At 47.8% G+C, this 13,065-nt stretch overlaps 1 protein-coding gene across 3 annotated transcripts in view; it reads left to right on the top strand.

The window, feature by feature from the left end:
- Window positions 1-13,065, top strand: part of creb5b (cAMP responsive element binding protein 5b) — a 645,202-nt gene that overhangs the window by 419,714 nt on the left and 212,423 nt on the right. For all 3 annotated transcript variants that reach the window (XM_072509394.1, XM_072509393.1, XM_072509395.1), the window contains exon 8: window positions 4,704-4,830. In XM_072509394.1, coding sequence (XP_072365495.1) covers window positions 4,704-4,830 — 127 coding nt within the window. The remainder of the gene's footprint in view (window positions 1-4,703; window positions 4,831-13,065) is intronic.

The raw sequence follows: 13,065 nt of genomic DNA, 5'->3' as shown, positions 1-13,065 counted from the left end.
TTCCAAAATCTGTTTCCCAATCTGTTCCTCCACATCTCTGCTACTATTGGGGGGCCTATAGAAAACTCCTAACAAGGTGACTGCTCCTTTCCTATTTCTGACTTCAACCCATACTACCTCAATAGGGTGATACTCCTCGAACTGCCTTTCTGCAGCTGTTATACTATCTCTAATTAATAATGCCACCCCCCACCTCTTTTACCACCCTCCCTAATCTTATTGAAATATCTATAACCAGGGACCTCCAACAACCATTTCTGCCCCTCTCCTATCCAAGTTTCCGTGATGACCACCACATCGTAGTCCCAAGTACCGATCCATGCCTTAAGTTCACCCACCTTATTCCTGATGCTTCTTGCATTGAAGTATACACACTTCAACCCATCTCCGTGCCTGCAAGTACTCTCCTTTGTCAGTGTTCCCTTCCCACTGCCTCACTACACGCTTTGGCGTCCTGAATATCGGCTACCTTAGTTGCTGGACTACAAATCCGGTTCCCATTCCCCTGCCAAATTAGTTTAAACCCTCCCGAAGAGTACTAGAAAACCTCCCTCCCAGGATATTGGTGCCCCTCTGGTTCAGATGCAACCCGTCCTGCTTGTACAGGTCCCACCTTCCCCAGAATGCGCTCCAATTATCCAAATACCTGGAGCCCTCCCTCCTACACCATTCCTGCAGCCACGTGTTCAACTGCACTCTCTCCCTATTCTTAGCCTCGCTATCACGTGGCACCGGCAACAAACCAGAGATGACAACTCTGTCTGTCCTGGCTTTTAACTTCCAGTCTAACTCCCTAAACTTGTTTATTACCTCCACACCCCTTTTCCTACCTATGTCGTTGGTACCAATGTGCACCACGACTTCTGGCTGCTCACCCTCCCCCTTAAGGATCCTGAAGACCCGATCCGAGACATCCCTGGCCCTGGCACCCGGGAGGCAACATACCTTCCGGGAGTCTCGCTCGCGACCACAGAATCTCCTATCTATTCCCCTAATCATTGAATCTTCTACAACTATTGCTTTTCTATTCTCCCCCCTTCCCTTCTGAGCCCCAGAGCCAGACTCAGTGCCAGAGACCTGGCCGCTAGGGCCTTCCCCCGGTAGGTCATCCCCCCCCAACAGCATCCAAAACGGTATACTTGTTTTGAAGGGGAACGGCCACGAGGGATCCCTGCACTGTCTGCCTGTTTGTTTTTTTCCCCCTGACTGTAACCCAGCTATTCTTGTCCTGTACCTTGGGTGTGGTTACCTCCCTGTAACTCTTTACAATCACCCCCTCTGCCTCCCGGATGATCCGAAGTTCATCCAGCTTCAGCTCCAGTTCCCTAACACGGTCTTTGAGGAGCTGAAGTAGGGTGCACTTCCCGCAGGTATAGTCAGCGGGGACACCAGTGGTATCCCTCACCACCCACATCCTACAGGAGGAGCATGCAACTGGCCTAGCCTCCATCCCCTTTTACCTTACAGAATATAGCTGCTCTGTGGACTAACTAGATCTCCGCCCTCCGACTCTGCTCCCAGTCAGCTACACTTTCTGTAAACTCCTGGCTCTCTTCGCGCTCTTTGCGGAAATGTCGGAAACAAAATGAAAGGAGCACCTTACTCCCTCCTCATCTAACTCCCTCGGTCACCAAACTCTTACTATAGCATTCAAATGCACCAAATTCAGCACTCAGTGTAGTAGATTGGCTGACCATCATTCTATTATAATTATTGCGTGGTGGATCTCTATTTTTCTTATAGATAAATAAACAATTGTGCTGTTTCACGTACAAATCTGGTGCATGTAAGTCATTACAGCAGTCAAGGGCCAAAGATCTCAGAAACTTTATAGAAATTATTGGTTAATTCACTTGTGTTGGGATTCTGGGGTCTGTGGATTGGTTAATTCACTTGTGTTGGGATTCTGGGGTCTGTGGAGCTGGAATTGACCGCGCACTAACCCAGGGTCTTGTAACACAGTAAAGATCAGCTGGAGGATTTCCAGAATCTGAAGTTGGGGCATACCTCATGTGAGAGGATGGGAATTTGCTACCGTTTCTGCTGCTTCTCAGGGATTCAAAGCTGAGTCGGGAGTTCCCCCACAAAAGAGGTAAATCAGTGAAGAAATCAAGGGTGTTTGAGAAACCTCTATATGAACAGATTTGAGGAATCCGAAGCAGGAGCTATTCATTCCAAATGTGGAAATTGGGCAACTATGCTGTAACTCACAGGGGGAATCGCACCTTCATGATCTCTGACTTGTAATCCAGAATGTTTTTCCACAAAGAATTCAATGCATGAGTCACTGCGGGTATGTTTTACTTGTCTCTTAATAGTTGGAAAGGCCCTCACTCGGAGCCACTGGCTCTGCTTGACACAAAGGAGAATTTATTTTTCTTTATCTAAGGTGGAGATGGGTGGAGGGGAAATCTCTTTATAAAATTTGACCTAAACTGGAAGTTGCATGGAAACTGCTCAGGTCACTAAAACTTACTCCAGAACTGCAAACAAGAAATGACACATTCCCTATTAGACCCTCTCCCCAAGATGAGTCATCTCTTGGCGAGAAGGACAAAGAAAGTTTGGAGGAAAAAAGATCAACTAATAAAATTGAAACCTTAATGAATGGAAATAAGAAACTTTTTTTTAAAAGGAAAAGTAATAATTGTAAATATTTTGGCATTACATTTTTATGTGCAGATGAAGCATGCTGTGCATAAAGACTTTTTTTTTGCTCACTTTTTCTCTTCAATTTCATTCCCTACCTTGGTGTGTTGACTTCCTCACTGAGTTTCAGTTGTAATGGCAGTGGTTACTCTCTAGATCTTCTAGGGCAGCATGGTAGCACAAGTGGATAGCACTTTGGCTTCACAGCGCCAGGGTCCCAGGTTCGATTCCCCACTGGGTCACTGTCTGTGCGGAGTCTGCACGTTCTCCCTGTGTCTGCGTGGGGTTCCTCTGGGTGCTCTGGTTTCCTCCCACAGTCCAAAGGTGTGCAGGTTAGGTGGATTGGCCATGATAAATTGTCCTTCATGAGCAAAAAAAGGTAGGAGGGGTTATTTTGTTACGGGGATAGGGTGAAAGTGAGGGCTTCAGTGGGTCGGTGCAGACGCGATGGGCCAAATGGCCTCCTTCTGCACTGTATGTTCTATGTTCATTCAACTATCAATTATCCACGTGTGAACCTTGATAACAACTTATAGAAGACGACTTTGATGTTAAGGAATTAAGCTGAATTTTCAGTCAAGGTCAGAGAGTGGATCAGAGTCAGGCATTTAAAAATGGCGTCCCTGATCTCTTTCAGAGCTCCTCAAAGCAGGAAATGAAGCTAACTGCGGCCTTGGGGACCCTCCCCGCCGGGCCACAAACACAAGACATTAGTGGGGTCGTTGCTGGCACTATAAGTGCTGGGAATAACCTCGCTAATCCCGCCCAGAATGGATTCTACATTTTATTTTGGTTAGGTTGAACAGGCGCTGGAATGTGGCGACTAGGGGCTTTTCACAGTAACTTCATACTTGTGACAATCAAAGATTATTATTATTATCGCACCCAACATCCTCAGGACAGGCAGAAAAAAAGTTGTCAAGAAGGCTGAAATGAGATCAAGATCAAGATTAAACAAGCCCCGCACTAGAATTGTGTGCAGGTATGAGAGAGAGAGAGAGAGAGCGAGAGAGAGATATTTGCAAATAAATAATCAAATAAAAGGTCCACCTTCTTTGATTTACTCACAACTTCCAGTTTTAAATCTTAGCTTCATTTTATTTAAAGCTTAATTCAAGCCTTATAAAATGTACAGTGCTGGAATGAAGCAGGTGCTCAAGTTGCCCATGGTATTTGAAAGGCAATGTTATATTGCGATATGTACCTTTGATGTGATGAATAAAAGGTTTGATTTTTCATAGTTTTCTAACTGTTCTTCAGTTAGATTTAACAGATTTATTCGTGGTATACATTGCAGTTTAGGGTATTGTTACAAAGCCAACATAAATTAGGAAATTTTATTCTATCCAGCAAAAGATGACTGAAAGCAGGAGTTAAAATAGAAACGGTGTGCTTACCACTCGATTCCTGCCCATGGCAATGTTAGTGCGAAAGCAAAATACTGTGGATGCTGGAAATCTGAAATCGAAACAGAAAATGGATGTATCACAGATATGGCAGCATCTGTGGAGAGAAAAACAGAGTTGACATTTCAGGTGGAGGACCCATTTCTGATGAAAGGCCATCAAACCTTAATTGATATGTTTAATTAGGGCCCACACAATATAATTGGAAGCCCAATTTCAAATTAATTGCTGCTGCAAAACCCAGCAGTGAAAGAGAGGCATAAAAAATGTAAAAAAAAGAAAGCGAGGCAGGAATGAGCAGGAGTACGTTCTCTGGCTCATCAAGGGACTCTTCAGCCTCTCCTGGCTGATTGTGGCATCTCCCTGCCCTCTGGGTTGTGAGCCAAACTGCCAATTTGTCACACTGCTGCACAGGAAACGGAACAAACCATCAGTAGGACACTCAGGAGCCATGATGCTGGTGGGGCGCCTGTGCAATGTGCCCAAAATCCATGTCACATATTTAAGTCGTTAATCCCCTGCCATCATTGTGAAAGGGTGAATATTAAGGCCACTGTGCTTTTCGTTAAAATATTTTATGTTTTCCACTTGCCAGCCTGACATGTAAAATTGTTTTCTGATGTCCTTTATCTCTTTTTATTCCCTCAGGCCTGTCCCAGGGTCTCTATCGTCATTACTGCATCTCCACAACAGACAAAGGCAGCCCATGCCAGGGTCCATGCCTGGCAACCTTCCCAATTCAGCAATGCCAGTATCTTCTGCAGTATTGATGCCTGTAAGTCTCTGTGATTTTTGTGACTTTAACATTGAGTTTTCCATCATCTGACTATTCAAATGTAAATTCAAGTCATTCTAACATGGCAAATGTTTGTTATAAATTTAAGTCTTCCCGAGCTATCTTCTCATTTCAGTGGCATCAGCAGCTCTTGCAAGTGTGAGTAATTTAGCCTTTCTGGAAGTTACTTTCATTGCTTTATACGGCAGTGTAATTAAGTAGGTAACAATGGTATCTGCTTATGACTAGAATTAGTTGTTCATGGTTTTTGCTTTGGTGTTTCTTCAATCTCTCCAAAGGTAGATTTGATGAGACAAGACTTGATACAAATCCTTAAGCTGCTTTACTCACAGCTAATGAATATATCAGGAAACAGTTAGTGTAGATTCATTTAGTTCAATCCATACAATATGATCCTAGATCTGGTCCTGTGGAATGAGACAGGATTAATTAATGATCTCATAGTTAGGGATCCTCTCGGAAGGAGCAATCACAATATGATGGAATTTAAAATACAGATGGAGGGTGAGAAGGTAAAATCAAACACTAATGTTTTGTGCTTAAACAAAGGAGATTATAATGGGATGAGAGAAGAGCTGGCTAAGGTAGACTGGGAGCAAAGACTTTATGGTGAAACAGTTGAGGAACAGTGGAGAACGTTCCAAGCGATTTTTCACAGTGCTCAGCAAAGGTTTATACCAACAAAAAGGAAGGATGGTAGAAAGAGGGAAAATCGACCGTGGATATCTAAGGAAATAAGGGAGAGTATCAAATTGAAGGAAAAAGCATACAAAGTGGCAAAGATTAGTGGGAATCTAGAGGATTGGGAAATATTTAGGAGGCAACAGAAAGCTACTAAAAAAGCTAGAAAGAAGAGTAAGATAGATTATGAGAGTAAACTTGCTCAGAATATAAAAACAGATAGTAAAAGTTTCTACCAATATATAAAACAAAAAAAGAGTGGCTCAGGTAAATATTGGTCCTTTAGAGGATGAGAAGGGAGATTTAATAATGAGAGATGAGGAAATGGCTGAGAAACTGAACAGGTTTTTTGGGTCGGTCTTCACAGTGGAAGACACAAATAACATGCCAGTGACTGATGGAAATGAGGCTATGACAGGTGAGGACCTTGAGACGATTGTTATCACTAAGGAGGTAGTGATGGGCAAGCTAATGGGGCTAAAGGTAGACAAGTCTCTTGGCCCTGATGGAATGCATCCCAGGGTACTAAAAGAGATGGCTGGGGAAATTGCAAATGCACTCGTGATAATTTACCAAAATTCACCAGACTCTAGAGTGGTCCCGGCGAATTGGAAATTAGCAAACGTGACACCACTGTTTAAAAAAGGAGGTGGGCAGAAAGCGGGTAATTATAGGCCAGTTAGCTTAACTTCTGTAGTAGGTAAGATGCTGGAATCTATCAACAGGAAGAAATAGCACGGCATCTGGATTTGAGGACATTACCAGTGCGGTAGACAACGGGGAGCCAATGGTGGATGTGGTATATCTGGATTTCCAGAAAGCTTTTGACAAGGTGCCACACAAAAGGTTGCTGCATAAGATAATGATGCGTGATGTTAAGGATAAAGTAGTAGCATGGATAGAGGATTGGTTAATTAATAGAAAGCAAATAGTGGGGATCAATGGGTGTTTCTCTGGTTGGCAATCAGTAGCTAGTGGTGACCCTCAGGGATCAGTGTTGGGCCCACAACTGTTCACAATTTACATAGATGATTTAGAGTCGGGGACCAAGTGCAATGTGTCCAAGTTTGCAGACGACACTAAGATGAAAAATGAAATGAAATGAAAATCGCTTATTGTCACAAGTAGGCTTCAAATGAAGTTACTGTGAAAAGCCGCTAGTCACCACATTCCGGCGCCTGTTCGGGGAGGCTGGTACTGGAATTGAACCGTGCTGGCCTGCCTTGGTCTGCTTTCAAAGCCAGCGATTTAGCCCTGTGCTAAACCAGCCCCGAGTGGTAAAGCAAAAAGTGCAGAGGATACTGGAAGTCTGCAGAGGGATTTGGATAGGTTAAGTGAATGGGCTAGGGTCTGGCAGATGGAATACAATGTTGACAAATGTGAGGTTATCCATTTTGGTAGGAATAACAGCAAAAGGGATTATTATTTAAATGATAAAATATTAAAACATGCTGCTGTGCAGAGAGACCTGGGTGTGCTGGTGCATGAGTCGCTAAAAGTTGGTTTACAGGTACAACAGGTGATTAAGATGGCGAATGGAGTTTTGTCCTTCATTGCTAGAGGGATGGAGTTTAAGACTCGGGAGGTTATGCTGCAACTGTGAGTGTTAATGAGGCCACACCTGAAGTATTATGTTCAGTTTTGGTCTCCTTCTCTGAGAAAAGACGTACTGGCACTGGAGGGTGTGCAGAGGAGATTCACTAGGTTAATCCCAGAGCTGAAGGGGTTGGATTACGAGGAGAGGTTGAGTAGACTGGGACTGTACGCGTTGGAATTTCGAAGGATGAGGGGGGATCTTATAGAAACATATAAAATTTTGAAGGGTATAGATAGGATAGATGCGGGAGGTTGTTTCCACTGGCGGGTGAAAGCAGAACTAGGGGGGCATAGCCTCAAAATAAGGGGAAATAGATTTAGGATTGAGTTTAGGAGGAACCTCTTCACCCAAAAGGTTGTGAATCTATGGAATTCCCTGCCCAGTGAAGCAGTTGAGGTTCCTTCATTAAATGTTTTCAAGATAAAGATAGATAGTTTTTTGAAGAATAAAGGGTTATGGTGTTCGGGCGGATAGTGGAGCTGAGTCCACAAACGATCAGCCATGATCTTATTGAATGGCGGAGCAGGCTTGAGGGGCCAGATGGCCTACTCCTGCTCCTAGTTCTTATGTTCTTAATGTGTCGTTGTATAATAATAGAAAATAATGAACGTGCTGTGCCTCCTGTCATCAATGAGTTGCGTTTCTTAATCAAAATAATTTCTAAATAATCTCTCTAGCTCAGCCATCAGAGTTCAGATGAGGTTTAACTAAAAAAAATGCCTCCTGCCCAATGGAAGTGATTACTTCAAACTTGATCTTGTGGTCTTTTATTTATGATAGAGTCCGTTAATTTCAATAATTCTGTCTGGTGTTCTGGACTTTTTTTAATGCATTTTGGAAAGCAGATGTTGGCCAAGGATGGATTTGCTAAATTACTCTACTTAATCGTTTAAAAGTAATTAAAGAGATTTCAAAAAAAGGTTTTGCAAACTGACAATTTTCAAAAACATATGTTGAACATGTTGCCGCAGAAATTCTCTGGAATTTCTTGTGATCCCCTGTTGTAACTTTGGCAGAAAGAAATGTGTGGAATCCTTGAAGAAACAGCTGAAAATAATATCCAGCCTTAAATACAAACCAGATCAACAATGTGTGCTACAAGAATGAGGTTTATAATATTATTACATTTTGCGACTGTAGCTTTAAATTTAAGGAAATGTAGGGGGTCATGTGACCTGTTGTGCAGTCTTCCAAACAGTGAGCTTGTTGGTTTGATTGCTAGAGATCAAAGGAAGGCTTAAATTGTTTTACTGAGAAGGAAGGCAAGATGTTTACGCTTGGAGACAATGCAAACAGTCTCTGAGCTTACCATGAGTAGACAATCCCAAAGTCCCAGAAAGGTGTTGTTGGAATTGAGTTATAAACAGCTGTGCTTTAAATTTTCCATTAACTTCTATGATGAAAAGGAGTTGAGATCAAAGATAGTTAATTGGCATTTATACCTGGACGTAATGTGTTTCATTGAGGAAGGGAGCAGAGGAAGCCATTTTTCAGATCAGGATACAGGATTCTCTATAAATCATTGAATATCACAGACAGTAGAGGTCCTGCATGGTTAGCAGAGGAAAAAGGATGCTTGACTTTGTGAACTACCACAACCAGATGTGGCAGGAGTGTGCACTCTGTCAAAGCGATGCATCCTGCAACCATCTAAAGATTCCCGGAGTTTCATCCTGGTTGGCTGGGGGAAAGAAGAATCACCGGAGCAGGCTTTACTCCTGGTGGTAGATTTAAGGGATTCTCCAAAGGTGAAGAAAGAGCCTGGAGCCAGTCACAAGTTACCACTTGATGCAGTGGGCACACAGAAACCCATTGGAAGCAACTGTGGGCTGTTTGCTAAAAGGCCTGTAGTATCATGGAGTGTGATCGGTGGTAAATATATAAGGGAAACATCACTTTCTGTAGTTTAACGTATAAGATGTCTACAAAAAAATAGTGGCTCGCCAAGTGTTTCTTTGTTGTTTGTTACAACAAAAGTTTTAAAAAGTGAAATCTTGCTGTGTCATTGTTTCAGCTAGTAACTGGAAGTACAAATCTCTTTTTAAAAGTTCTTGATCACTCCGGGAATTGTAAGAAATGTAACATGCAAATAGAATATTTTTAAAACAAAAAGGAAAAACTGCAAATGCTGGAAATCTGAAAATAAAAATAAAAAGTATTGGAAATACATGGGCCGGGATTCTCTCAAATCGCCGCTAAGTGTTGACGCCGGATTAAACACCTGAGTGTTTCACGCCGGTGTCAACAGGCCTCCTGGCCTGGCAATTCCATGGCCCACAGGGGGCCAGCACGGCGCTAGAGTGCTGCACCTAGCGCCAGCGCCGATACGCGGCTCAGCACTGCCGGCCGCGGGACGCGCATATAGATGGCGGCTGCTTCTGCACCTGGCCCGCGCAACATGGCGGAGCCACACAGCGGGCGGGCGCGGAAGAGGGTAGGCCCCCCCGGATCGCCCGCGCCCACCGATCGGTGGCCCCTGATCACGGGCCTGCCCATCGTGGAGGCCCCCCTAGCAGTCTGATCCCCTTGCCCCCCCACCAGGATGGCCATCGCGGCCGCGGGTCCGAGTTCCCGCCAGGTGGAACCATGTTAGAACCACGCCGGTGGGAACTCGGCCGGTCGACCGCGGAGAATCGCCGTAGGGGCCTCTTTCAACCGTCCCCGACCGGTGCGCATCAACTGCGCGCGCGCGGCTGTCGGCGATTCTCCGGTCACCGGAGAATCCCGTCCCGGCATCGGACCGGTGTCACGGGTCGTCTCGGCGTCAACTCCGATTCTCCGTGCCGCCGCGGGCTCGGAGAATCCTGGCCTTGGTATGTGAATCAGCATTTATAAAGAACAAAGGCCGGCTTTTACATGTTGACTGATTATTCTCCACACATTTTAAAAATACTTTCAAATGGTGTAGTAACTGAAAAACTGGAGGGTTGAAGAATCTAGGAATTTTTGATCAGAATGCCTCTGCTTTCACAAATGCCATAAGAGGCAACTGTGATAGTTTAGGGACTTGACATGAATTACGTCAGAGGCACCAAAAACTTCCACTTGTGCGATCTCACTGGGTAACGAGTAAAAACTAGTTGGAATGTTCCAGGCAGTGTTTTTGACGCTGGGTTTGGATTTTAAGCTGATTGATATAATGCTAGCCTCCCAACCCTTATTTTGAAAGTTTTTTTGGACCATATTGGCTGGAAGGCAACTTCTCCCACCTTTGAGAAAGTTTCTGTTTAGATTCCCCCAAATTCGGACTAATTACTCATACACAAGATTAATGTACACACAAGTTGTTTTAGAGTCACATTTGCAATTGTCTCAGAACACATCAACACGTTTTCAGCTGTTGGTAAATTCTTCTTCCTATTCAAGTGCATACGTGATTCAACACCAAAGAAAGTAAAATCAATTTCAATGGAAATAGTTAAATGATGTAAAATGATGAGATGAGAGATTGAAAACAGTTTGATAATTTGATTTTCTGCCTGCCAAACATCTTGGGCAAAATTCTCCGTTATCGGCGCAAAGTCCGCCGATCGGCGCAAATCCGACTTGCGTCACGTCGGAAAAATGGGTCGAAAGTCTCCGGGCCGAAATGGGCTAGCAGCTAGTGCGTCATACGCGCCGCACGGCGTGACGGCTCATAAGGCCGCGCTGCTCCCCCCCCACCCAACCGGAACAACCGACCGGAACAACCGACTGGATGGCTGGCCGCCGCTCAGCCCCGAGGTTCGAGTCACGGGATGTGGAGGCGCTCCTGGATGCAGTGGAGCAGAGGAGGGACACCCTGTATCCCGGGCACGGCCGCAGAGTTGCCCCACGCCACAGCCGGCGTCTATGGAGGGAAGTGGCAGAGGCCGTCACCGCTGCGGCCCTGACACCACGGACAGGCACCCAGTGCCACAAGAAGGTGAACGACCTCGTCAGAGCAGGCAGGGTGAGCCTCCCCATATCCCCCTGCCCCATATCCCCCATATCCCCCCTCCCCCATATCCCCCCTTCCCCATATCCCCCTCCCCCATATCCCCCCTCCCCCACATCCCCCCTCCCCCATATCCCCCCTCCCCCATATCCCCCCTCCCCCATATCCCCCCTCCCCCATATCCCCCCTCCCCCATATCCCCCATATCCCCCCTCCCCATATCCCCCCTCCCCCACATCCCCCTCCCCCATATCCCCCCTCCCCATATCCCCCCTCCCCAATATCCCCCCTCCCCAATATCCCCCCTCCCCCATATCTCCCCTCCCCCATATCCCCCCTATTCCCCCTCCCCCATATCTCCCCCCTCCCCATATCCCCCCTCCTCCATATCCCCCCTCCCCCATATCCCCCCTCCCCCATATCCCCCCTCCCCCATATCCCCAAGTGAATCCAGCCCTAACCTTAACCTCTGCAATGCACGCGCAACCGATGGCATGCATTCATATACCTGCCTAACAGTGTTGCCTTTTACCCCTGCCACCACCGCCCCCCCCCCCCCCCCCACAGGAGAAGCGCGCACACAACAATAGGGAGCATGTGAGGGCTGGAGGAGGCCCCGCTGATGAGAGGCCACTGACCGAACTCGAGGAAAGGGCCCTGGAACTGGCTGGCAGACCTGAGGACCGGGAGGTTGCTGATGCAGAGGTCGGGGGCGTACTAGCAAGTGAGCCACCGACAGCCCGTCCCCATATCCCCCCTCCCCTATATCCCCCTCCCCCATATCACCTGATCACTGCCTGAGTGTCTAACCATGCATGCTTCATTGTGTATCGCAGGAGCAAACGTCCAGGCACCCATCCCCGCAGATGCAGACCGCCCGCAGGATGCCCCTCGGAGGCCACGGGAGACGGAGAGACCCGGACCCTCCAGCATGCGACGCCCGCAGGATGCCCCTCGGAGGCCATGGGAGACAGAGAGACCCGGGCCCTCCAGCATGCGACGCCCGCAGGATGCCCCTCGGAGGCCATGGGAGACAGAGAGACCCGGGCCCTCCAGCATGCGACGCCCGCAGGATGCCCCTCGGAGGCCACGGGAGACGGAGAGACCCGGACCCTCCAGCATGCGACGCCCGCAGGATGCCCCTCGCACACCACGGGAGACGGAGAGACCTGGAGCAACAGGGAGACGACACCCCCGTCACTTGCGGGAGCGACCACCCAGCGACGAGGGGGACAGCCACAGGCCCCCGTCACATCCGAGCCAGGACACCACTACCCAGGACACCACTACCCAGGACACCACTACCCAGGGCACCCCTACCCAGGACACCCCTACCCGGGACAGCACTACCCAGGAAGACGAAATACCGGACAGTGACTCAGAGTGGATGGGTGGAGACGAACCCCCACCCCAAAGTGCCATGGACTCAGAGTGGGACGAAGAGCACGACACAACGCCACTGCTGTCACCAACACCCTCCACCTCGGTTGGGCACTTTAGTGATGAGGCATCTGGTACACTCACTGGTGTGCACAACACAGCCGTCCCGGTACAGCAGGTGGAGGTAGGAGCAGCAGAGGGGCCGGGCGGTCGGAGGGCAGCCCAGCCCAAGCGAACATCTGCCGCCCAGATGGATCCCGGGTTCCTGGAGTTACCACACCCACACATAGATCCAATGCAACCACCGACCCGGAGACGAGCGAAGAGGGTGACGGGCGGCTTGCGGCGGCTGCAGTCGCAGGTGGAGGAGTCCACCTGCGTCCAGGAGCTGGAAGTGGTGCCGGTCATACGTGCCACCCAGGCCGACACCGCACGGGTGGCGTCCGCGGTGGAGGCAATGGGTGCGACGGTGTCAGACATGGGGAACGGTTTGCGAGGCCTGGGGCTTTCCGTGCAGGCGGCGTCTGTGGCCCAGGACATGGCTGCCCTCTCACAGGAGGCCATGAGCCATTGCCAGCGCCAGATGGCAGAGGCGCTCAACACCATAGCCCAGTCTCAGCAGGCCATGGCCCAGTCTCTG

Source organism: Scyliorhinus torazame, chromosome 6 (genome assembly GCF_047496885.1).
Source record: "Scyliorhinus torazame isolate Kashiwa2021f chromosome 6, sScyTor2.1, whole genome shotgun sequence".
Lineage (NCBI taxonomy): Eukaryota > Metazoa > Chordata > Chondrichthyes > Carcharhiniformes > Scyliorhinidae > Scyliorhinus > Scyliorhinus torazame.
The sequence above is the reverse complement of the archived record's forward strand: the minus strand, read 5'-3'. Positions and strand labels throughout refer to the sequence as shown.